At 47.1% G+C, this 25,843-nt stretch overlaps 2 protein-coding genes across 4 annotated transcripts; both read right to left on the bottom strand.

The window, feature by feature from the left end:
- Nucleotides 1-70: 70 nt before the first annotated feature.
- On the bottom strand, nt 71-14,418 carry snapc4 (small nuclear RNA activating complex, polypeptide 4). Of its 2 annotated transcripts, none has more exons than XM_088314873.1 (22): nt 14,132-14,418; nt 13,410-13,520; nt 13,166-13,206; nt 7,748-7,844; nt 7,637-7,674; nt 7,441-7,557; nt 6,805-6,945; nt 6,637-6,721; nt 6,469-6,550; nt 6,224-6,331; nt 4,714-4,786; nt 4,469-4,633; nt 4,245-4,395; nt 4,069-4,175; nt 3,889-3,983; nt 3,672-3,766; nt 3,479-3,579; nt 2,270-3,394; nt 1,844-2,188; nt 1,070-1,559; nt 800-990; nt 71-344 (listed from the first exon to the last, which is right to left on the bottom strand). In XM_088314873.1, the coding sequence occupies exons 2-22, from the start codon at nt 13,516-13,518 to the stop codon at nt 234-236; spliced, it is 3,867 nt and encodes a 1,288-aa protein (XP_088170999.1). In that variant the 5' UTR covers nt 13,519-13,520; nt 14,132-14,418; the 3' UTR covers nt 71-233. The 2 variants fall into 2 exon arrangements, with proteins under 2 accessions (XP_088170999.1, XP_088171000.1); XM_088314874.1 differs by having other exon boundaries at nt 1,070-1,556.
- Nucleotides 14,419-15,806: 1,388 nt separating this feature from the next.
- On the bottom strand, nt 15,807-25,355 carry pomt1 (protein-O-mannosyltransferase 1). Of its 2 annotated transcripts, none has more exons than XM_088314876.1 (20): nt 25,176-25,355; nt 22,377-22,500; nt 22,176-22,282; nt 21,854-21,904; nt 21,627-21,773; nt 21,416-21,524; nt 21,288-21,347; nt 21,115-21,208; nt 20,880-21,035; nt 18,982-19,112; nt 18,738-18,833; nt 18,576-18,668; nt 18,398-18,494; nt 17,736-17,828; nt 17,482-17,599; nt 17,167-17,264; nt 16,973-17,086; nt 16,570-16,696; nt 16,300-16,477; nt 15,807-16,087 (listed from the first exon to the last, which is right to left on the bottom strand). In XM_088314876.1, the coding sequence occupies exons 2-20, from the start codon at nt 22,490-22,492 to the stop codon at nt 15,913-15,915; spliced, it is 2,160 nt and encodes a 719-aa protein (XP_088171002.1). In that variant the 5' UTR covers nt 22,493-22,500; nt 25,176-25,355; the 3' UTR covers nt 15,807-15,912. The 2 variants fall into 2 exon arrangements, with proteins under 2 accessions (XP_088171002.1, XP_088171001.1); XM_088314875.1 differs by having other exon boundaries at nt 25,165-25,354.
- Between the last annotated feature and the right edge of the window lie 488 nt (nt 25,356-25,843).

Raw genomic sequence — 25,843 nt, 5'->3', positions numbered from 1 at the left:
GTGGGGAAGAAGAAAAATTTATCAAAAGCCGGAAATTGAAAATTAACAAAATGTGAAAAATATGATGAGATCGATGGAAAGACTGTCAAACTTTATTTAAAAAACTTTATTCACAAACAAATCACCTGCGATGAACAAATTGCAAAATTAAAAAAAAAAATCTGCGTTCCTGAGCTCACTTTTGCGATGTGTTCAAGCACGCATGTAACATTCAAATTAAATAAAAAAAATATTCAAAGCTTCTCATTGGTTGTTGACAGTGTCTTTGGAGTGTGGGGGCCACTGGTGCTGATTCCAGAGAAGTGATTGGCTGGAGCTCCTGAGCCGTCATCCGCAAACTTTCTCTGTGTGACCCCCCCCCCCCCCACACACACACACCCCCACACGCACGCACACACACCCACACACACACATGCACAGGTTACAATCACACACACACGCACACACACATTCAAGTTACAATCACAAACATAAAGCTTGCAATCTCACACATGCAAATTGTCAGCCACATAGCATAATTGCCTAAATCATTTTCCAATATTTTTGAAAAACAAGAAAAAATATTTTTAGACCACATAGGTATTTCTTTTGGGTTTTTTTGTTGTTCGTCTACTTTCTGGTGAAAATTGTTGTTTCAATATCAATTAAAAAAACCTCTATACTAAAAATTGTTTCTTGTTTTTGAAAAATATTTAAAAATGACTGAGGCAATGATGCTTTGTGGTCGACAATATGCAGGTTGCAATCTCATGAATATGAGACGTGTCAATTACGTGTGTGTAAATGTGCCTTGACTCACGTGAACGTTTTGTTGTCGTGCCGTTCCTTTTGTCTTTGCTTTCTTCTCATCACACGGAGAAGTGCTAGCAACAGGCTGCAATGTGGCCAGGAGGGCGGGGAGGGCAAACATGGACAGGAATCGAGCCTTCAACAGGAGGTACGCTGGATTGGTGCCCAAACGATCCTTCACCAAAGCACGCAGTAAACAACCTACACCACCATCAAGGAAAACAACATCATTCACACTGTACATGCGCATACGTGCGTGTGCATGAGTCCGCATGTGCACCTGTTTGGTCGGAAGTTCTGTCAGGCATGTAAGGGGACTTGGTTTGCGTCTGGGCATGGCACTCGAGAAGTTGCACAGCATTCCCAGTCAGCTGAGTTTTGTTGGCAAGGAGTGAAGTAAGCGCGCTGAGGCTGCTGCTGCACGGTGGCAGGTAGGGTAAAGAAACGCCCAGTCGGGGCACAGCCACGCCCCCCGAGCCGCTAAGCCAATTACTAACCGTTGCCGGTGACTCCGGAAACACCAGGGAGGGGTCGATGTTTAGATCTGCCCTCTGTGAAGGCACGGGGGAGGAACCACTGGCAGAGAGGAGGGGTCTGAGGGCGGCACTTAGCACAACAGAGGGACATTGCAGGAGCTGGACATGCCCACTGGGATGAGCAAACCAAGACGACGGGTGCGCCAGTGGAGGTGGAGTCACCTGTTTGGCTCCACCCTCTTTGGGTTTTGACTTACGCCAACCTCGTCTCTTCCTTTCACTGGCGGAAGCCTGCTGATAAACACATCACATTCACAAGTACAACAGGGCCTCTGGCAGTTGGTGTGCGTGTATTGGCATTAGTGCATGTGGCCTTGGTTGTGTGTACATGTGTGTGAGCGTGTGCGTGAGAATGTGTGCTTGCAAGTTTGAATGTGTGCCCGTATGCATGTGCGTGCATCTGTGTACACGTAACCATGTGTGTGTGGCTACGTTCGTGTAATTTGTTTGTGTATGCACGCATGCATGTAAATCCTGACATGTAGAGTAAGAACTTGGACCATTACTGAAAATCTAACCTGTAATTGGAGCGCCTTGTGAGTCAACTTCCTGACTCGTTTCCCTCCATTGTTGAGAACTCCGCCCCCGGAATCATCATCCCGCCCCCGCTTCTTCCCCTTGGCCAATGGCTTGGGGGTGTGGTGGGTGTAGTCATGGTCAAAATTGACAGTGGAGGAGGGCGGGACCAAGGCAAGTGTGTCAGACGAGGAGGCGGGAGAGGGTTGTGCTAGAAGGGGCATCGTCAATGGCAGGTGGGTGAGGCCCACAGTCCGGGGTGGAGACACAAAGGACACAGAAAGAGGGGGCGAAGTCAGCAGGCAGATAGGAGGAGGAAGAGTGTGGGGCAGGATGTGGTGCGACGTCTGTGGGGACAGAGGAGCAAGTCAATCACGAGCTCAATCAAAATATGTCAATCAAAGGACACGGAGAGGAAAAAAGTTAACCTGTGATTGGACTGGTAAAGGAGGCGGAGCATGAGGAGGAATGGTCAAAAAAGGGGGTGTGGTCAGTAGGCAGACTGAAGTGGGTGATTGCGTGAGGAGGCGAATGGGCGGTGCCTGTTGCATCACGCCCACCGGCTGTGTGCTTGGGCGCCTGGCCAAGGCCAACATACTTCGCACAGTGTTGGGATTCCTGACGCGCGGGGGCTTCCGCTGGGGGTTCTGCCGGGACACTTGGCGAGGCACCCGGCCAGCCTTCCGCAATGGCGACCGCGGGGGTGGCAGAGGGCTTGCATGCCGGGGCGGCCTCGGAAGCTTTCGTAGGGGCGAAGTCAGCTTCTCTCGACTTCGCTTTAGGATGATGTCCTTGCAGCCCGAGATGTCCACAATCATGGCGCGGAGGAGAAGCTTGAAGACGGGGGTGGAGCTCAGCGCCATCTTGTCCCCGAGAGCGTCAGCCAGAGTAGGTGCGGCCGGGCTGGGCATTAGCACGTTACCCACCCAGGGTAACACGGCCCTCTGTAGCATGTAGTTCATCTCTGTGTCGGTCATGTGCCCCTTCTTGGGGCGATGGTGGAGGTTGTTGCACTTGTTGGCCTGGTGAGACAGGTGCAAGCCCAGCTGCTCCTGCGACACCATCAGCATGGCGCCGTCCGCGAGTCGCTCCTCCCAGGTCAGCTCACGGGGCGGCGGGCCCACCACCACCGAACGGCCAAACTTGGCCACCACCGTGGACCGTACAGATGCTGGTCCTGATGGGTGGGAGCCAGGCGCCGGCGCCAGCGTCACCAGCTGTGTTTTCAGGAAACTGAACTTTTGACTTTCTTCCTGTGGGATCCAGTCGTGCATGGGTGGGACCAAATAATAAGCTTCCTCCTCCTCTTCCTTTTCCTCCTCTTCCTCCTCCTCTTTATTATTTCCCTCCACTGGCTCTTCATTGTCATTTTCTTGCTCTTCATCATCAGTGTCCATGTACAAAATCTGTTTTTCATCCATTTCGTCCTGGCTGCTATCCGTATCCCCATCTTTGACTTTCTGCAGACGCCTCCTTATGCTTGAGGGCATGTTGGTTTTCGCCGTCGTCTTGGTCTTGCTGACTTCGGAGGGCTTCGGTCTTTTTCTTTTTGCCTGTTGGAGAAAAACACATACACACATACACATGTATGAAGAAGGTTCCAGTGTGCGTTGTACCAACACTGAATGCTTGTGTACCTTTGAAGGCTTTTTTGCACGTCTCATCAATTTTTTCCACTCTCGAAGACACTGAGCGTCGTTACGGTTCGGAATTTCTGCGGCGATTTTAGCCCAGCGACCTGCCGACCCACCATCCACATGGCAAACGTTCATGAGCACAAATAAAAGTGTCACAAGAGTTCTAACCAAGGTTATAGCAATGGACACAGACCGGCGCCATGTTTGTCCAGCAGCTGGATGAGGAGTTGGCGCTCGTGGCTGTCAAAAGCTCCTTTCTTGGTTCCTTCCTTCAGGCAGTCCAAATATCTGAGGCATTCGACAAAAGCAGCATCAGTCACATCTGTCCCGTCAGTTATGTCTGTCTTGTTCATCCTGTCAGTCACGTCAGTATTGCCAGTCTCGTATAGCCCAATCCTGGTACTCCTTACCGGTCCCTGCAAGCTCCGTCAGTGCGTCCTGGAACCTCCAAGCGGATTTTCCACCACATCTTCTCCCCGTGGCGTGCGACTGCTCTCAGCAGCAACTGTGGAGCATGCGAGCAAGAAAGTGGATTTATTATTTAGATAACTGGACTGGACACTGCAGAACCATACGATGTCACCACGGACCTGATCCTCTTCTTTTGACCAGGCTCCTTTCTTCAGCCGGGGGTCTAGAACTGAACACCATCTATAGATCAGCTGAGGCGTGTCGCGACCCTCCATAAAGTAGCTGACTGAGGAGGTGGAACAAGGAGAAGTGTGGTCATATGCGTCTGTGCTGCATGCACCACGTGTGTTCTTACTCTGCGTGTACGGTATGAAGTTCCCGATCCGCATCTTGGCAACCAATTGCGTGAGCTGCTTGTCCTCGTCGGGGGTCCAGGCACCGTGCTTTAGAGAGGACGAGATGAACCTCTGGAACGTCTGCAGGCACATGAAGGCGGTGCGGCCCGTCTGATAAAACAACGGACGAATGTTATCACACAACCTCACTGTGATCTACCCGCAGATTTCCGGGGGCTCCTACCCCCAACTCCTGAGCGATGCGGTCCCAGTTTCTCTCCTGGTTTCTACTGCTGACCTCCTTGAGCCGTTGAATCTCATCAGCGCTCCAGCGGGTCTTGTTGACGGCGGGATGCAGGAAGTTCTGCCAGAAAAGACGAAGATCGTCTGCCTCGCGAACACCTTCAAACTGACAAAGATGGTTTTAGCCACATGCTAGTCCAGAGGAGCTTAGCACTCACAGACAATCTTCGACTTGCGCTCACGTACATCGATCTTGGCGATCTTGTGCCAGTCGTGGTCCTCGTACTGACCACCAAATAGCTCCTCCTCCTTTTTCACTCTGGCCAATCACAGCACACCAGTGTAAGCAGCTAACCACGCAAGCACACTCAAACAGGATGCTAATAACATGCCAGATATATGCACAAGTACAGAAGAACCTGTTTTCATATGATTTGGTTTTTGACAACTTCCTTCACAGAAATTTTGCTACAGTTCCTGATTCATTTCATGAATTGTGTGAAACTTTCAATGGACGGTAAGGCAGGGCTTCAAAATGAAATGGAAACAGAAAGTGTAGTGACATGGTGCTATTATAACGGTGTGCTTTTAATTTGAAGGCCTGACTTTCAAAAGGGGCGGCACGGTGGCCGAATGGTTAGCACGATGGCCTCACAGTGAGAGACAGCATCGGGCGTGGGTTCGATCCCGGCTCCGGCCATCCTGTGTGGAGTTTGCATGTTCTCCCCGTGTTTGCGTGGGTTTTCTCTGGGTAGTCCGGTTTCCTCCCACATTCCAAAAACATGCATGGCAGGCCAATTGAACACTCGAAATTGCCCCTAGGTATGAGTGTGAGCGCGGATGGTTGTTCGTCTCTGTGTGCCCTGCAATTGGCTGGCAACCAGTTCAGGGTGTCTGTTCGTCTCTGTGTGCCCTGCAATTGGCTGGCAACCAGTTCAGGGTGTCCCCCGCCTACTGCCCGAAGATAGCTGGGATAGGCTCCAGCACCCCCCGCGACCCTAGTGAGGACAAGCGGTACAGATGATGGATGGATGGATGGATGGACTTTCAATAGGATGAGATGCATCAGAGCGTTGTTGAGCACTTTGGGAGAGTTGTAGTTAAAGTTAGCAAGGTAGAAAGCCTGGACACCTGTTGGAACCTTTTGCGACAATAAGAATGTAATAAATAAGACGAGAAACAAAAATTGAATTATAGAATTCAAGAAAGAACTCATAGCAAAGTACTGAAATGGCTTCTCTTGTTTCCTTTCTTGTAGTCTTCCATTCAAGGGAGGAGCAGGTTTGCCAGTTGTGACCAAGGCCACCCCATAACACTCTCTCGCCACCACATGGATGTGGGTAAAGTTTTATATTGGCATTTTTTTTTCTGGCATCTTCACACGGATGCAGTATTCGTAGACCCTTTGATGCTTTGCCAAAATGTTTTATATTGATTGCATATTGTGCTTTCTAGATGTTTTGAATGAATGAATCATTGATCGTAGTATGCAAAATGGTGTCAAGATGTCTGTGATCATTGATCACTCTGATTGACTGTTAGTTACCAAATCAGTGCATGAGTTTGAAGAAGACTATGACACAGTACACAAAACAGTTTGTCAAGTCTGGTTGCCGCGGCCACTTCAACTTGTGGCTTGTGGCCATATCAGACATACGGCTTTGATACGATTCGGTGTTAGTCAGACTTTCTCTTTCTCGAAAAGATTCATCACAAAAACCGAGGTCCCATTGTAAACACAAATGCGACGTCATACTTGATGGATTCAATGTCTTTCTCCAGACTTTCGATGTGAACTTTGACCTGCTGCTTGTCATCTTCTGATTTGTCAGACGAAGATAACTTCTTACTCAAGTAGTCCACCCTGAAAAACATCAAGAGAAAGATGTCGTTGAAAGACTGGAATGACAAGGGGAAGAAGGCGCGAGAAAGTGAAAAGGGAGACGAAGGAGAATGATGAGACAGAAGAAGAAAGAGGAGGTGGAGAAGGAATACTTCAACCTAGACAGCTTGGGCTGGATGAGTCTCTTCATACTGTCTCTGGACACTGAGTCAATGAGCAATGTCTTCTGCCAACTCTCCCCTGAACACACAAACAAATGACAATGTAGAGGACGAAAAAGGTTGTGTTGGTGGGGACCACAGTGACGCATCGATCAGTGGCTTCACATCGTTTGACTTTCATCTTGGTGTTGCTGAGGCAACCCTTCATCTTCATCATTCTCTCCTTTGTGTCACAATTTGGAGGAGGACCCTAAGGGCAGACAGATTAGCGTTGCGATCGGTGGAAAGGTCACATGAGTCAAAAGTCAAGCGATGATTAGTTGAAGACCTCACCAGGCCCGTGACTTTGTCCTTGAAGTAGGGCTTCAAAAAGTGACCCAGGAATAAGGTGCCCTGCTTCGGGTACGCCGAGGAGGCGAGCTCTTCTTTGGATGCTTCTCTGATTGGCCCGGACAGCTGAGACAGTGCTTCCTTCTACACACAGTGTACAAAGTGTAGATTTTATGTGTGTGGTGAAGACAGGTAACACGCATGAGGATCTGCTCTAAACAAAATGGATGGATGCATGCATACTGCAGCAATAAAAATATATTTTTTTTTTTCCGGGTGGAACGATTTGATTTGGTTGTACTCAGTGGACATACGACTCAATATGGTACGGCGCAGTTCGAGAGGGTAAGATGCAATTACTTTTTCGTTGGCATTTTCCATACATTTGCATTAACTTGTCAGGACTGAAAATGTGCCATTTTCTTCAACGGTATCCTCTGCAAAAGTTGATTCGTTACATGTCTCGATATATTTCAAAGTAGAACAATTCGATCCGATGCCCTCGCAACTTTTCAATCAAAAAACTGTTTTATATATTGTGTATTAGTGTACCTGTGATTGCGTGTGTGAGTACAGGTGAGTGTGTCGGTGAGCATGTGTAAGTGTCAGTGTGTGCGCGTTTGTTTGTGCCTTAGTGACCTGTTGTCGCTGGTTGTACGACAAAAGAGTTTCCAGCTGCTTGAGCTTCTCTTGAAGGATCTGTTGGTACACCAAGTTCATCTGAAGACACGATTCCACGTTCATGGACAGGCCCATCTGATGTCAACCCACAAACACACACGTGTTAGCATGTTGTTGAGCAGTCATTTTTAGAAACGTCTGACGGTCCACTGACCTCACTTTCACTGCTGCTGTTATTGCCGTCATCATCATCTAACAAACACAGAGACACCATGACAGTGAGTCAACAAACGACCACTTGACAGGAAATGGAACCAGCGGCTACCTGACATGATGAGGGGGCTGTGTGGTCCCAGAACGTTCTCCAGGTTCTGGATTTCCATTTCGATCTTTTGCCTCTCAGCCAGCAAACCTGCAGTTGACTGAACGCACGCCCACATATACACACACGCATGCACACCAATGGACTTGTTGAATATGAACTTGTTCCATCTAGTTTTTAATCAGTGTAGCTTGTTTTCTGCCTCATTTTGAGCTCATTTCTGGAATCCAAGCATATAATGCCACCACTGAATATATTCAAGTACATTTTTTTAAAGCATAGAAAAAAAGGTCTTGCCTAGCCTGTGCATGGTGACATAGCAAAGCTTTGGATTGGGGATCAGCACAGCTTTTGAGAAGAAGATAATGATTAGACGCCCAATCTCTGTCAGGATCGGGTATCGGCGAGGAGGGGGAGGACCCAAAATGCGAGGAAGCAGGAAAAGGTGTAACTTAAGGGAATTTATTAAGGAACCAAATTAATGACAAACAACGTGGCAGGGTGCAAAATAACAAAGGCAAACTTAACGTGGCTAAACCGGGGAACGAGTGCTGAGGGGAAACGCCCCACTCAGCTGACAAAATAAACAAAACCCAGGACATGGCAAAAAGGTGAAAAATAATAACAAAAAACCTGACATGACCGACACGGGTCATGACAGTACCCCCCCCCCCCCCCCCCTTAAGGGACGGATCCCAGACGTCCCAAAACAAAAAAGAAAAAACAAAATAAAACAAGATCATCGGACGCCGCCGAGACAGGAACTTGGAGCGGCGGTTGATTCTCGAGCGCCGCCGAGGCCGAGACGAGATGTGGCGGCGGTTCGTCGTGCACCGCTGAGGCAGAGGCGTGGCGCGGCTGCGGATCATCGGGCGCCGCCGAGACAGGAACTTGGAGCGGCGGCGGGTCGTCGGACGCCACCGAGACAGGGACTTGGAGCGGCGGTTGATCGTCGAGCGCCGCCGAGGCCGAGACGAGATGCGGCGGCGGTTCGTCGGGCGCCGCTGAGGCAGAGGCGTAAAGCGGCGGCGGTTCGTCGGGCGCCGCCGAGACAAGACCCTGGAGCGGCGGCGGATCGTCGGGCGCCGCTGAGACAGGAACTTGGCGCGGCGGCGGATCATCCGGGCGACGCCGAGACAGGAACTTGGAGCGGCGGCGGATCGTCGGGCGCCGCTGAGACAGGAACTTGGAGCGGCGGCGGGTCGTCGGACGCCGCCGAGGCAGAGACGAGAAGCGGCGGCGGTTTATCGGACGCCGCCGAGGCAGAGACGAGAAGCGACGGCGTGTCGTCGTCCACCGCCGAGGCAGGAACCGGGAGCGACGGCGGGTCGTCGCAGGCTGCCGAGGCAGAGGCGAGAAGCGGCGACGGTTCATCGTCCACCGCCGAGGCAGGAACCGGGAGCGACGGCGGGTCGTCGAAGGCCGCCGAGGCAGAGGCGAGAAGCGGCGGCGTGTCGTCGTCCACCGCAGAGGCAAGAACCTGGGGCGCCGCCAATGCAGAGACGAGAAGCGGCGGCGTGTCGTCGCCCTCCGCCGAGGCAGGAACTTGCGACGGGCGCAGGACATGCGCCGTCGGATCATGGACCTGAGGCGGACGCGGGACGTGCCCCGCCGGAACGTGAGCTTGGGGCGGACGCAAGTCGTGCTCCGCTGGAACGTGAACTTGGGGCGGACGCAGGACGTGCTCCGCCTGAACATGGACTTGGGGCGGACGCAGGACGTGCTCCGCTGGAACGTGAACTTGGGGCGGACGCAAGACGTGCTCCGCTGGGACGTGAACTTGGGACGGACGCACAAGGTGCTCCGCTGGATCGAGAACTTGGGGCGGACGCAAGACGTGCTCCGCTGGAACGTGAACTTGGGGCGGACGCAAGACGTGCTCCGCTGGAACGTGAACTTGGGGCGGACGCAAGACGTGCTCCGCTGGAACGTGAACTTGGGGTGGACACAGGGCGTGCTCCGCCGGAACGTGAACTTGGGGCGGACGCAGGGCGTGCTCCGCCGGAACGTGGACTTGGGACGGACGTAAGTCGTGCTCCGCAGGGACATGAGCTTGAGGCGGACGCAGGACGTGCTCTACCGGGACATGAGCTTGAGGCGGACGCGGGACGTGCTCCGCCGGAACATGAGCGTGAGGCGGACAAGGGACGTGCTCCGCCGGAACATGGGCTTGGGGCGGACACAAGACGTGCTCCGGAACGGGGCTCAGCCGCTGGCGGGGAGCCGGGACGGGCTCAGCCGCTGGAGGGGAGCCGGAACGGGGCTCGGCAGCTGGCGGGGAGCCGGAACGGGGCTCAGCAGCTGACGGGGAGCCGGAACAGGACTCAGCAGCTGGCGAGGAGCCGGAACGGGACTCAGCAGCTGGCGAGGAGCCGGAACGGGGCTCAGCAGCTGGCGGAGAGCAGGGACGGGGCTCAGCAGCTGGCGGGGAGCCGGAACGGGGCGCAGCAGCTGGCGGGGAGCCGGAACGGGGCTCAGCCGCTGGCGGGGAAGCGGCGGCGGGCCGGGCGCAGCAGGCGGCCCGGGCGCAGCAGGCGGCCCGGGCGCAGCCGAGACGGGGGGCCTGATCCCTATCAGCCTGCCGCCATAGGGAATCAGGGGACCGGGAGACACGAGGGACCGAGACTACAGGTGCAGTTGATCGTGAGCTATGAAATGCCGGGGGAACGTGGTCAGGTGCGGAAACCGACGGTGAACGAGGTGAGCGAAGTGGCCGTGACTTTCGTGATTTGCGGCATGAAGCGCGCGAGGTGGAGTGGGAGGTGGTCTCAAAAAACTCAAAGGAAAAGGGTGTCAAGAACTGTTCGGGGGGAGGAAGGTGATCGGTCTTAACTGAGTCCGGGTTGCGCTGGGCGTCTAACAGATTATAGATGTATTCGAAGTCGTCCTCGTGGTCCGATTCGATAAAAACGTGGGGGGCATAGTGCTCAAAATCATATTTGGTATCGGGAACTACCAAAAAGTGAGGGGGTGCCTGGGCTTGGTGCTCGAAATTATCCTCATAATCTGAGTCGATGATGAGGTGGGGAGGTATGACCGGTTGGTAATCTACACCGTGGTCGCCAGGCTGATGAGGGCTGGGTCCTTCTTTTTTGGTCGGTGCATTCTGTCAGGGTTCGCCAGTAGGCGAGGTGGGGAAGGACCCAAGATGCGAGGAAGCAGGGAAAAGGGTAAATTAAAGGGAATTTATTCACTCAATCAAACAAGGACAAATAACGTGGCAGGGTGCAAAAATAACAAAGGCAAACTAAACGTGACTAAACTGGATCAAATGACGAGGAACAAAGACAGTGACAAATACTGGGGGACGAGAGCGAGAGCGAGAACAAGAACGAGATCAGGGAGCGGCCGTGACAGTCCGAAAAGGAGCAGCGGGAGCGAGAACGAGATCAGGGGGCGGCTGCGACAGTCCTGGTATGGAGCAATGCACCGACAATGAGTTGTCGGCACGAGGTGTTCAAATAATCCAGTCATTAGGGGAGCGGATGGGAATCAGGTGTGTGAGGCTAACGGGGAACAGGTGCGTGGCTGGTGGGGAACGAGTGCTGAGGGGAAACGCCCCACTCAGCTGACAAAATAAACAAAACCCAGGACATGGCAAAAAGGTGAAAAATAATAACAAAAAACCTGACATGACTGACACGGGTCATGACCATCTCAGCTTGTCACATCAATCATGAGGGACAGACATGTTGGAAGCTTTACAGTTTTAGACACCTCACACTCAAACCAAGTATGTACATATAATAGTATGAAAATAATATGTGTTGCGGTATGTACTAGGTAGTGGAATGAATGTGTGTGTTGCGATGGTGAGAAATTACAATGCCGTTCATGGAGTGAATGGTAACTGCAATGTAAACAAGCCACCAATGTCAAACTCCAGTCCTATGGTGAGTCACATTGACGCAACGCTGCAATTTGTAGTTGTAAATCTGGATATAAATTTTTATGAAAAGCACTTTTTTACAGCTCCAGCTGTTGTGACATGTGCTATATAAATCAAATTGTATTGCATTGTCTTTCTCCATCCAAAGGGTTTTCTTCAATCTTGCTTTGTTCTTGTTGTAGTTAGGTATCACCAAAGCAAAATATAAACCGTATCTTCACGAACACAGGATGCACCGTATTAAAGGGTGCAGTCTCAGTAGCGGGTGCTATTTCTGTATTTAACACTTATGGCGCGCCGCATTATTAGATACAGGCATGTCAAAACATATCTTAGCTTAGCATGCATACTAAATACATACACTAGCTAGGCATTGTAGTATTCAGTTCTACTGAAATATTTCTTCAACTCTTACTGACTATACCATCAAAATCCTAGCTTGACATGATCGTCACATGGCCACAAACTAGTTTGATGTCATCATCACGCAGCCCCTCAGACAGCATGCTGAGTTTCATGACAACTGAACTAGCAGTGAAAGCAAACACATTAACTTCATAGTACTTGGACACAATTACAATGTAGGCATGTCACTAGTCACTAGTCACAAGATTTCACATAAAAACCAAAACTATCACCCGATATCAACTGAACAACATATTAGCAAAGAACAAATCAACCAAAACAAGGAACAAAGAAATACTATCAACACAGAACGTGTCTCTCTCATCCCATCGATATCCAAAATGCTGCAAAGCATTCTGGGAGTGTTTCAGCCTCAGCCAATCATGGCTGGTTTGTGAAATGTGGTGTGCTTTAGGAAGCGAATGTGTTGTTCTGTTTTTTTTCAAACCGTGACTAACAGTGGGTGGTAACTGACTGTTTAAATGCACCCAATAAACACAGTATACTGTGAAGGGTCTGGTGGCAAGGGTCCTAACAGGAATGCCCACTGTCAGCATTTAGTCGAACAATGAGAAGGATCTAGTCAGAACCGGGGTCTTCCCAACATGACACAGTATCCCGCAGTGGGCCTTGGTGATGAGATCTAGCTGAATATTATAGCATTAGATTTATGCCACAATCATGTCAGTGTAATGTAATACCGCGTAGGAAGTGTTTTGTCCGTAAAAAAATGTGTTTTGTGTGTAAAAAACCCTCAAAGTGTATGCACAGACTTGGCTAGCAATGATGTCATTCATTCGCGCAGGCTTTCACACACGCTAAAAATACATTTGTTCCCCGCCACACCGAATAAACCCACTTTACGAAGTACATTGTAGCAATGGTGATTTTGGATGTTTTATTATTAGTCAAATTTTATATTGTCAAAAAAAAGGGTTGAATTTTTTTTTTTGTTTTTCTTTTTAGATTTTGTTAAATAAATTAACATTTCTTACCATAAATAAGAGAAAAAAAGTACTAAATGTGACAGTTTTGAGAGCTAATGGGCATGGAGTGTGGCCGAAAAATTTTCACAATGTACAAAAACTGCATGTGTGCACATGCTTTTGTGCGTAAGTGCAGCTTACCTGCCTCGCCTCCTGGTCCGTGTCCACACTGGAATCATCATCTAAACGAGAGACAATACGTTAAATGTCTTTTAGAGTCATTAATCAGAGACACACACACTTTGTGTTGTAACTTGGCTCGTCCCCATTTGGCATTAACACACGAAGGCATTCAAAAGTGTCAAAATACAATACAATACAATAAATTGTATTTATATAGCGCATTTCACAACAGCTGGGGCTGTAACAAAAGTGAAAAGATAACCTGTGTCGTCACTGCTGACTTGTTGGAGTTCACTGATGCTGGCCCCCAGACGTCTTTGTAAAAGATCCACTTGCTGCTGGATCCTCTCTCTCTGCTCGCACAACGACATGACTATGCACACACACACACGCATAGATGGAGACATCTTTGCAGATATTTATTTTCAAAACATTTCTCAAAACTGCCCACAAGCGCAGCACTCCAGCAGTGTTGGTTGGCAAGGCCCAGCGGTAACTTAAAACAGTGTTTTGTTCTAAGACGTGCTAAAGACAGCTAATATGGCACAATATTTGCAAAGTATGAAAATTATTTTCTAAGTAAATAAAACTGAGTTAACTGAGTTAAAATATTTAACTGGGTAAAAAATGTTTGGATTAAAATATATAATATATAATATATATATATATATATATATAATTATATATATATACACACATATACATATATATATATATATATATATATATCAGAATCAGAATGTCCCTTATATATTTTCATATATATATATATACGCAATAATAATAGTATAATACAATAAATAAAATGCAATACTTTAGAAGTAGCAAACATTTTTTCTGTCGCCTAGAAATGTTAAAATATATTCAAAATTTATCTACGCGCGCACTTACACACACACACACAGGTTACAGTACACCACGATATTATCTGTCTATTTACACTGTAAGTACACGATTATTGTTTTGGTCGGAACTCTGACGTACCTTTTCGTTCACTTTCAAGTAATTTCGACGTCGTTCAATCAACGTTGTGCTTGGTTTTGTGTTTTAGCATATTACCCAGCAGGCTTTGCGTCAAAACAGCACAAGCAACCCTCCGACATGGTGGCACAGCACGGCGTCATAATCAACGTGCCCCGAGAACTTTTATAATGTCAAAGGATTTAAAAGAAACGTAAAGGATGATCCTAAAAAGTAACCGACACATAAACAAGAATGAGTTCCTCTATTCAGGCTTCGAATGGCTTCCTTGTTCGTCATCTCCGGTGGGCAGCCCTTTAGTTCCGGATCATTTTTGGGTTTTTTTTAGACGATTTCTGTTGTTATTTTGCTCTATTATTTTCAATTTACGATGCTTTTGGACAAACTTTACGATTGTAGATTAAAACAAAATATAATACGTTTCATAAAGAAAAAGAGGACATAAATAACATGACGTCATGAAGGAGGGCCATTTATTTATCTTCTGTATCGCTTATCTTCATTTGGGTTACGGTTTTAAGTCTAGCCAAATATGTAAAAGTAAGTTGGAATGCTTGTTTATGTTCCGACATTGACTGGTTAGTTGTTCGTCTCTTTGCCCTGACTTTGACTGGCGACCAGTTCATTATTTGGAGGAAAAAGATTTAGTAATTTCTTCAATAGTTGCATAAATTGCTCATAAAATGTGGTCTGATCTTATAAATCTCCATCATGTACTAACAGAGTCTGCTCAAGATATTACCGCAAAAATAACGTTTTTGTTTAAACTAACACATAAACATTGAAAAGACATGAAGGGAAAAGTAAATCCTTGGAATCAATAATTGGAGATGATCTCAAGAGCTATTCAGACCAGACGTCACAGGAATTTTGCTCAATTTCAAGTTTTGTATAGAGGAATGGTCCAAATTTAATCCTGATCTTTTTACACGTGATCTGCAATTACAGGAAACGTTTGGTTGCAAATATTGCTGCCAAACGAGAAGACGAGACCAGTTCTTAAATGCAGGTTTTGACGTACTTTTCCTCCCAGTTCAATCAATGATTACAAAATATGTTTATAAAAATATGAATAAAAATGCAATCGTTTGCGTGGTATTAGTTGAAGCAGAATCTGTTTGATTTTTCTTCTTTGTTTATTCTAATGATGTATATACTCTGGCTTCCACTTTATGTCCTGAGATTTACAGGTGACCAGGCCATTGTTTTGTCAATAATTTGGAAACACAAACAATCGAGTGTTTTTTCACTTTAAAAAAATCCTGAATTAAAGATTAATACTTTTTATTTTTTTGGTATTTATCTTTACAACCTGGACGGACGTCGGCCTAACACTTCAGAGGTGCAGGGTTCAAATACGTTCTGGGGTTGTCGTGTTTTGAGTTTGCAGCTCGGATAATGGATGGATCCTTATGAACTGGAATGACGTTCAGTTCACAGCTCGGTAATATCTAGTGTGAATGGCTTTAATTTCATGATCTCGTCATGTGTTTGAGACAATTTGATTGTGAAGGTGTTTCCAAACTATTGACTGGTACTGTATGTACTCTGCAATTGGTTGGCGACCAGTCCAGGGTGTACCCCACCTCCCAACCGAAGTCAACTGGGTTATGCTCCAGCCCCTCCAATGACAACAAGCGCTCTACAAAACATATAGATGAACTAATAAATAGGGAAGTGAGTAAAAATAAACTTTATTGTTTGTTAAAAGTGATGAGACGTGACATGACGTCTTTGCAATCACTGTCCATTCAAAAGGCCTCATATCACGGATGGAGACAAGTCTAGCGGCGTCGATACAATATGTCCCAGGAATTCCTCCACTTGAGCGCTCGCAGCTGATTGGCCGACAGCTCTGGGTTCCCAAATGTCAAAGGACTGAAGACGTAATAGGACAGGAAGACACACACCAACACGACAAAAGAACACCCCAGCAGCATACGGCGGTGTGTGTCCTTGCTGAAAACACACGGATGCACATGCGCACACATATTTCTGGGGTGAGTGAGATGCCTTTGATTGTGCATGCATAACTCTGTCTGTAAAGTGAGTAGGTTTGTGTACATGTGTGTGGGTCTTTAATAAGTCTTGGTATGTGTGTGTCTGTGCATGTATGTGGACATTTGTGAATGTGAGCAAGTCTTTTTTAGCACGTGTGCCTGTGCAAATACCTGAGTAAGTGTGTGTACACATGCTCCAGCAGGGCAGCGCTGAGCAGGTGCAGGAAGACGAGGGCAGGCAGATAGTGGTACAGGAACAGACGCTTGTCCATCAAGACGAACGGAACAAAGTTCATCAACCAGCCACCGACGCACAACACGCCCAGTGACACGAAGCGCTCCCACGCAGCTACATGGGCCCGTGTGTGCGTACACAAAAACACACAAACACATTTAAATGAGATGCAAGAGTTGTTTGTTGGTTGGTGCGTGTGTACGTACCATCAGGTAAGTCTTTGATGCCTCGCCTCCTCCTCAGCAGGTAGATGGCTGCCATGACATGATAGGCCAGCAGGCTGAGGTTGGTCACACCCCATGATACTGGGTTACCAATCAGATGGATTTGAGCCTGACACAACAACACACTCAGGTTACAATCACTCATTCATTTACTTACTTTAATAATCTCTCAAACACATTTGTTATAACCTCTCACACACAGGTTACAATCTTTCTCACACTCACAAAAACGCATGCAGACAGACACACTCATTCACTCTCAGATGTTATAATCGCTCTTGCACGCATACATGAACAAACACACACACACAGGCTATAATCTAACAGACACACGCACACACACAATGACATGAGCATTGAGCTTCCGCATGTGCGAGCGTCTCACATTGGTGGAGGGGTGAAGCCAGTAAGCGATATTTGTTTCCATAGTAATCCATTCCAAAGGGGCGGAGCTATATTTGTGCTCATTGTCTTCCTGTTTCACCGTCAGCATCCTCCACTGGTGGTGACATTGCAGCATGACATCAACCTCGACGACAACGACATGTTGCAACGTCACCTGCGGCGACAATGACGCACCTGAACCTCCAGAAACTTCGACCACAGGGAAATCTTCCGGTTCACGTCAATGTGCGCGGGGGTGTGAAGTTCAGCCTCCCTGTCCTTCTGCTCCTCACCTGCAAACGCATAGAACACAAACTACCTGTCTGTCTGTATGTCTATTAAGGTTGTTGCAGCTTTCTGCATCCAGATGATAGCATCAGAGTCAGGGTGTCACCACTGACGCAGGTTGCCCTCTGCCACCGTTACCTACAAAGTTGGCCTAATTAACCAATCAACTTGAGTAAGGGTTTGTGTAACAATAATAAAGTGTGAGAGATGCCGGGGGCGTACTGGTTCCATATCTGTGCTCCTCCACCGTCCACGTCACTCCGTTGCTGTGACCTTTTACCTTCTCTCCAACCACCTCCATCTGTCCTGACGCCCAGTCTGGAAGAGACAAGCCACTCAACTAACACGCACACACACACCCACACGCAGGCACACCCCCACACACACGCGCGCGCGCGCACACACACACACAGATGGGTTTTTGTGAATCAGGGGGAAATGTCAGCATTGTGTGTGAGGCGACTTCCTGTTCCAACCTTGAGGACTGCTGACGTGTTGACATGAACCAAGCGAACCTCTGACAAGATCGTCTTCCAAACCTCGAAATCATCCTCGCGGTTCACAATGTCCTGAAACAATCGCATCATTATTGCCATCGTCGTCATCGCAATAACCATGAATGCCAACATCGATATCGGCATAATCATCACCATCGTCACCTCTATAAATCTCAACTTATTTTTACACTGTCATTTAGTTCAACCTGGCCCCTGACATCTCGATTTTGTCTCGTTTTACTGACGCGCATCTCTAAGCAACACAGTTGTCATTTATTTGTAAAAGAAAATGGAAAGGCTGTGAGATTCATTCATGTCATCAATTAATCCCGCACATGTCACGTAACCCGCAAAATGGGTTTAGGGGACCATCGGTACTTGCACCGGAAATCCCCATTCCCAAATTGTTTTGACGGCAGCTAATGAGAAAACTAGAATCCTGCGTTACACTGTGGCCAAAGGTAGAATAGTGCTCAGTTACTGCCGCCTGTAAAACAAGGTGGCGGTAATGCACCAAAAGTATTTGGCAACCACCAAAATTTAGTTTTTTGTCAAATTGTCCTTGAGAAACCAAACCCAAAAAACCTGTGAGCTGTGACGTTCGCAATGCAAACCCAAAAAGTTCCAAAGAGGTGACCTACCACTCTCCAAAGATTCTGTGCGGGCATCGACACGTTGAAGTCTATGTAGCCCGAAACTTCCTGTGCATGTGGGCTGATGGGGGCTGCGACGTCATGGCTGTCGCACACAACAACAGACACAAATAAGTCCCTTGCGAGCAGGTGCCCCCAAATGCGCCATTGAATGAAGGCAAATTACCTGTTGAGGAATCGCGTAGTCATCCCATGAAGCAGCTGGACGACATCGCCGTGGCGTACCACGCGAGGAGGATGTCCTACTGCGAGGTCGGCCCTGACACACGTGATGCAAATATGACGGACAATTTTGCCGTAACCACCAACCACCCAGAGGGCCACCTACCTGTCGGCATTCTTGATGATCCACCAGTTGTTGACGTCCTTGAAGGCGTAACAGGTCACCTGCTGCTGGTGAGAACTGCCGCGACCATTCTCATACCTGGACATGCATGCACGCACACACGGATACCACATACAAGCACATATAGTATGCACATGCACAGACACACACATAAATACACATGCACGGACGCACGCAGTGTTAGCAAGGTGCCACCTGATTAGCTGGCTAACTGGCGGCAGGACACCTGATTGGATAGTTGGCTTTGTGGGAATGCAGCCAGCAAGGGATTGGCTGGGAGGCAGAGCTTCTCAAAGTCACCTGACTACCATACGCCACCTCCAGAGGCTGACCTTGTGTGATCCGTGACAGACCGCCCTGAGTGACACAATCAAACAATCACTCAATCAGCATCAGATATTTTTCAGTCAAAGTGTATGTGCGTGCACATGTGTATACATGTTGTGTGAGCAGGCGTGTATGTGCATGTGCCAATGTGAGTGTCTGTGTACGTACGTATACGGGATGCCAAGATTTGACAACTAGTCACAATTACCTTGTCGATCAAAATCATGGACAATGAACTCTACGCATTAGGGGTGCATGATTTTGAAAAAAACCCAAAAAAAACTAATTGCGATTATTCAGACCAATATTGCGATTAGGATTTGATTTGCGCTTTTTGTATTTTACATGTTAAAATGCATTAAAATGCTACTGTTATCAGTTTCTGCATTGACTTGTTTTATTTTATACACTCTTCAACTTTTCCTTTACACTTGTCTCTCATTTCCTCTGTCGCCACTGCAGCATATCCGCTCATCTCCTCCACTGCACTCTTCCTCACGCATTCGCACACACACCCACACGTCACACACAAGCTTGTCACAATGCTCGCAAAACTACGATTGGGAGTCAGTTCAGGTTCAATTTGATCAATATTATAATACAAATCCCTCATGTCACCGTTTGATGAAAAGTACCATGCTCTCTCTTCTGGCGATTATATTGTATTAGTTTTTTGGAGGCTGGAAAAAGAAGCATATTCACCATTGCTTGTATCAGACATGCACGATCACAAGTTACAATGTTGCCATTAGTGCTGAAAAGATGCTCTGAGAGGGAGCTTGTCGGCGGTACGCACAAATTCTTACGAGATAGTTTTCCGCAAGCCAATTTTTTTCATAACGTGAATGCTACTGTTTTAGCTTAGCATGTGAATGACCGCTATTTTTTGCCTCCCCTTCATCGGTTTATTTCGAATCTGTTTGAGAAGCTTCATACTCAAATCGGTGGAGGTGTTTTAAACGTTTAAATAAGTTGGTTGTGTTGCCTCTGGATCTGATGGGTTTTTTTGTTTTTGTTTTTTGATGCGGTTCATTTTTGTCAAATCCACCGTACGTCCAAATAATATACGTAACGCCCGTCTATAGCACGAGCATCTCCCTCTCCTCATTTACGGCGACAGAAGTTACTTCCATTACAACCACTTCGGTACACGGCAATCACAGAAAAAAACTGAGGTGCACGCGTAGTGTGTTATTGTCGGACTGCGCTGACTGTAGGCACCGGCGCACAGACTAACACGTGGTAGCAAACAACACTGATTGGCCAGCGCCATTAAGACCCGAGCATCGACAATTCTGGTTGGCTAATTCATCTGTCACTCAAACGCCAAAGGTTAGAGGAGAGAGGAAAAAATACAAAACCTCACTGTCTTGCGATTAGATAAATCGCACTACGTCAAACCTCAATGTCGATTAGATTTCGACTCATCGTGCAGCCCTACTACGCATGGAGATGCGTTTAGGGAGAGCCGGCCGGCATACTGACATCTAGTCGCTAAGCCAACACAAAACATAACATAATCAAAAATCCTTAAGATATGCTCGCTATCTGCTGGAATTTTGTCCAGTTACTGTAAATAACGTATTTCCTTTCTAATTGCTCTAGTTAGCCAAGGTTTCTCCCAAAACTGCCTCTCAGCCTTATGAGCTGTAGCCGCCTTTCTGTCCTTGATGCACATGCTCAGTAGCAGTAATCTGAATCAGACATGAAATCGTGGGAATGAGTAGCTGGATGCTTGTGTGTGTGCGCGCGTGCGTGTGGGGGTGTGCGCGCGTGTGTGTGTGTGCACGTGTGTACCTCAAGGCTGGCTTGGAAGGCGGGGCTCATCAGCTGGTCATGTGGTCCAGTGCGGTGTAGAAGAGTGAGGTGCAAATAGAAGCAAAGGACGTAGAGCACGAGAGGAAGCACCAGCAGACACATACCACGACCCACACACTCAACTAACACACACACCTAACACACAGAGTCAGACGTGTTACAGTGCTTCTGGGGATATTCAGTGTGTGCATTTGTGTGCATGTGTCAAACTCACGCCGCTCAGACGGGTATTGCCAATCATCTTCCAGCAGTGCACGCAGGCCAAGCTTACCAGGAGCAGGTAGGAAAAGGCGCCAATGTACTTCACCCTGAACATACAAACACATGCATGCAGGTCACATTTCTTGCGAGAGAGTGTCTCTGTGCGTACATGTGTGTGTTTTTGACCCAATGGTGGCAGCGCAGGACGTTCCGGTAAGAAGGAGCCAACTGTATCTGACAGGCCAGCTGTGATGGCACACGTCAGAGGTCATAACATGTCCTCCCTGGAAGCTTCAGAGGCGGTCTGGTCTCACCTGCTGGTGGAACGGTAGAAGCGCAGGTAAGACAGGAAGGACAAGAGGATGAAGAAGATCAGGATGCATTCCAGTAACATCAGCCGCGATTGGACAATCAGAGCGTTGTCTGCAATTAACAACAGGGATACCTCAATTTCAGATTCCAATTTTCAACTCTCAATTTAAAACTGCATGCGCACGTTTGAGTGTATCACATTTGGTTGGTTACCTAGCAAAAGCAGCAGCGCTGCTCCTAACGCTGACATGTGACCAAAGCCCATCTCCAGAGTCACGCAATACGCCAGAGGAACGCACAAGGCTCCACATACGGCTGGGAGGACACGCAAACTCCACACGCTCACACCGCATGGGTACTCTGTCAAGTTAAACAAAACACACGCATGCAATCAACAATGTAAAACACACACACATGCACAAAGGTGTGTATTGTCTTACCTGCTCCTATTCGGTCCCAAGTGTAGTTTCCATCAAATCCTCCTAAGTAGGCTGCAAAGTGCACACAGGCACGCACGCACACAAAAACACACACTCGTTTGAAGACATATTTCTATTCATTAGCTTTCGAGTCAACATGAGACTGTCGCTGTTTTGCTGTTCTTCTGGTATATAATGAATATATATATATATATATGTTTATGTGTTTCAGTTTGTGTTTGAATTTTCTACTAATTTACATATATAAATAAAGTTGTATTGTATGTATTGTAAACCTATGACAAACACACAGACAGGTATTATGGTCGTCATGGTAACCCACCTCCCAAAGCCAGGATCATGTGACCAAGTGGCGGGCCGCTGTCATCAATGAAGAAAATTCTCTTCATGTAAAGAGACACAAACTGGCCGTAGTACACTTCGTCAAAGCTGCGTACACACACACACACACACGTCTCATTATAAGACATTGAATGTATATTTGAGATGATATTGTGAAGTGTGCTAAATGAGTGATGCTTACACAACGGCGTTGGGGCGCGCCAGGCGGTGCACTCGGGTCCAGAAGGCGAGCACGGACACCAGGACCAGAAGCAGGTCCACGCGGATGGTCACCACCAGGGGGAGCTGCAGCGCCATCTTAAATACTACACCAGTTGGTTGATGAGAAATAAAACAGAAAGATAGTTACACTGCAGTCACTTGACATATAGTGGCACATTGAGAACTGGGTAACCCACCTCTAAAGATTTTTGATGCAAGTTTTTTGGATTTTTTTTTTGCTTTAATTTTGTGAGCACAAACTTGAGATAGGAGCATTGGTATACAGTAACTAGGGTTGTGAGTTGAATGATTTATTACTATATATTATAATATCAATGCAGAGGCGTCAGAATCGATATTGCATAGTCTTTAAAGTTTCCTGGCGCGTCTCTGAAAGCTGGTCCGTGCTGTGCAGTGCGCAGACATTTTGACCAGGCACAACACTGGAGCACTAGTATGTGTATTTTTTTTTTTTTTTTTTTTTAATGTAATGGGAAAGCCTTATCTGGACATGGAACACTCCAAATCTGCATCTTCACCTAAGCCGACATCACGCTGTGTGCCATGAAGTAGCTGTCGTAGCACAACAAGAAAACAATCATGACTGACTGAGGGTTATAGGACAAAATCCATCCATCCATCCATCATCTGTACCGCTTGTCCTCACTAGGGTCGCGGGGGGTGCTGGAGCCTATCCCAGCTATCTTCGGGCAGTAGGCGGGGGACACCCTGAACTGGTTGCCAGCCAATTGCAGGGCACACAGAGACGAACAACCATCCGCGCTCACACTCATACCTAGGGGCAATTTAGAGTGTTCAATCGGCCTGCCATGCATGTTTTTGGAATGTGGGAGGAAACCGGAGTACCCGGAGGAAACCCACGCAAGCACGGGGAGAACACGCAAACTCCACACAGGATGGCCGGAGCTGGGATCGAACCCACGCCCGATGCTGTCTCTCACTGTGAGGCCATCGTGCTAACCAGTCGGGCCACCGTGCCGCGATAGGACAAAATTTGCCTCTTAATCACATTAAGCTAAAAAAAAGAAATAAATAGATCCATCCATCCATTATCTGTACCGATTCTCCTCACAACGGTCGCAGGGGGTGCTGGAGCCTATCCCAGCTATCTTCGGGCAGTAGGCGGGGTACACCCTGAAGTGGTTGCCAGCCAATCGCAGTAAATAAATGTATAATAAAAATAAATAAAAATCACAGCTGCACATTTGTCCAAGCCCATATAACTCAGACGAAAATAAAGTGATTCATAACAGAAACCACTGCGCCTCATTTATACACCAAAGTAAAACAACGTGCAATCTGAAATGAGATTTCAGAAGCAAGCAGACTACATTACACCTACACAATACGAACAAGCCTCCACATTTCGCCAGAATGGGAAATAGTTCCACACATACTCGAAACCAGTTATGTTTGACAGCCACACCAGATCAAATGTGATGGAGTTACTGCTGTAGGTGTTTGATGAGTTTGAATAACAGGACAACACCACAAATATGGCTATAGCAGCAGAGCTTGCCAAATTAGGAAAATGTTATGTAATGTTATTTCTAATATTGCAAATTGCTTGGACTAGGTAATTAACTAGTGGTAGCTGCTGACTAAAGTTATGCCATGATCTGAGGACTGTTTTCTAAAAATTTAAAATATCTCTATACATTACCTTGGGGGGATATATGCGTATCGCGATTCGCATTGTATAGTAAATTTGTTGGCAATATGCAGCCATAATTAACGACAGCTGTCTAGTGTGGTGTTTCCCCAGGTTCTGACAGGTTTTTCTCCCCTGCCAAAATAGCAATGTTTACATTTGGCACAGTGCATTGTGAGATGTATGTCATCAACATTCAGAGCTCTGATTATTACTTTTTAAATACTACTTTTCCATGAGTAAGTATTGTAGGCACAAGTGTGTTAAAATTTGTTTAGAGTTCTAATTGTCCGTTATACCAGTGCAATACTATTGGTACATTGGCTTTCACTAGTCGAGCACTTACCTTTGGTCCTCAAAGCAATTAACACGGTTTCCTCATTCACATCCTGATGAAACAACATCAGGAGCAACTGGGGGTTCAGTATCTTACTCAATGACAATCCAACATGGTCACAAGTGTTGAGCATCAAACCACCAACCACCGGGTTTAGAGATGACCAACCTATTATTTCGGTGGCTATTCGTTTTATGAGAATTTATGAAAAGCATTAATATGTGGGCTGATCTGTATATCAACGTTGAAAAATGAGTATAGCATCTTTGTTAGGGTTGGGTCCTATATTCGAGGACTATCCCCGGGTTCTATGAGTAGGTCAAGGTGGCCCTGTTCATACGTTGTTAAATGTTGAAGTACCTTTCAGTTTAGTTCTCTGTACAGGTTATTTAAAACTGGCAATTTAAAAACTATATTGAGAGAAAATCGTGCTAACAGAAGATGGGAAGATCATATTCCCTTTTCTCCATATGTCCTAGCCCTAGGTGTAATTTATTTATTGTTTTATTTTACTTTTTACACAGGTACTGTGCCGGTAAATATACTTAAGTACTATTATTTTACACAAATAGTTTTGATTTAATTACAGTATGCAATGTGAGTACTTTTACTATCACTGCGAAGGATGTATTGCGTCGTCAGTGTGAAGGATGAATACAATCTCGCATCAAGACGATAAAGCGACAACAGGTGCTATCTGCCTCGCTAGCACGCGAATGTCGCTTGACGATGGCAGTCCATGCTAAAGCCAATGCTCACAATGTGCTCACAGCGGTGCCGTCAAGTCAAACGTGTCGATCGGCTCATACTGGCCACGAAGCAGCAACCAAGCAGCCAGCCATGCGGTCCGGTCCGGTCCGTTGGTCTCGGTCTCCTCCTGCGCTAACTCGACGTTAGCTTGGTAGCGACGTTAGCTTGCGAGCGACGTTTCTGTGACGATTAGTAATGCCTGGGCCCACTCATTCGCTACTCTGCCAGCAAACCTGGCCGTTGCCATGGAAACAACAGTTCCTGATTGCGTCTCTCTACCACAATGGATGACGACCAATCGATAATCACCATTAACAACATGTATTCATTTGTTATTTTTATTCCTTTTATTTTTAAATTACACAATGTTGACTTAGAACCACACGCTTGCTGCCGTTTACTATGTGGACCATGACGTCATCAGCTTGTCTGTCTTCGCTTGTGCTATCTCATTTTACGCACACACACGCACTCGCACTTATATATGTCGGTTGTTGAGCTTTATTTGACATTTTGACAATGAAATGTCATCTGATTAAAAACGTTTTGACATGAGTATAAAAAGAGCGGTCCACATAATTAAAATTTCCCTGACCATTGCTCAGACGGACGTGACATCAATTTTACCCGTGCACACACACACACACACACACACATTTGAATATTTGATGTGTGTGCGCTCAACACC

Source organism: Idiotropiscis lumnitzeri, chromosome 14 (genome assembly GCF_059441095.1).
Source record: "Idiotropiscis lumnitzeri isolate Australia: NSW breed Sydney's pygmy pipehorse chromosome 14, RoL_Ilum_1.0, whole genome shotgun sequence".
Lineage (NCBI taxonomy): Eukaryota > Metazoa > Chordata > Actinopteri > Syngnathiformes > Syngnathidae > Idiotropiscis > Idiotropiscis lumnitzeri.
The sequence above is the reverse complement of the archived record's forward strand: the minus strand, read 5'-3'. Positions and strand labels throughout refer to the sequence as shown.

What these genes read in the sequence shown, in the direction of transcription:
- pomt1 (XM_088314876.1), bottom strand. Translation starts at nt 22,492, where the DNA reads ATGGCGCTGCAGCTCCCCCTGGTGGTGACCATCCGCGTGGACCTGCTT. An exon ending in GCAATACCCGTCTGAGCGGC is followed by an intron (nt 21,036 to 21,114) that starts GTGAGTTTGACA and finishes TCTGTGTGTTAG; the next exon opens with GTGTGTGTGTTAGTTGAGTG. An exon ending in CACAGAATCTTTGGAGAGTG is followed by an intron (nt 17,829 to 18,397) that starts GTAGGTCACCTC and finishes CGATTGTTTCAG; the next exon opens with GACATTGTGAACCGCGAGGA.
- snapc4 (XM_088314873.1), bottom strand. Translation starts at nt 13,518, where the DNA reads ATGTCGTTGTGCGAGCAGAGAGAGAGGATCCAGCAGCAAGTGGATCTT. An exon ending in CAAGATGAAAGTCAAACGAT is followed by an intron (nt 6,551 to 6,636) that starts GTGAAGCCACTG and finishes TTGTGTGTTCAG; the next exon opens with GGGAGAGTTGGCAGAAGACA. An exon ending in GCTGGACAAACATGGCGCCG is followed by an intron (nt 3,580 to 3,671) that starts GTCTGTGTCCAT and finishes GTGGGTCGGCAG; the next exon opens with GTCGCTGGGCTAAAATCGCC.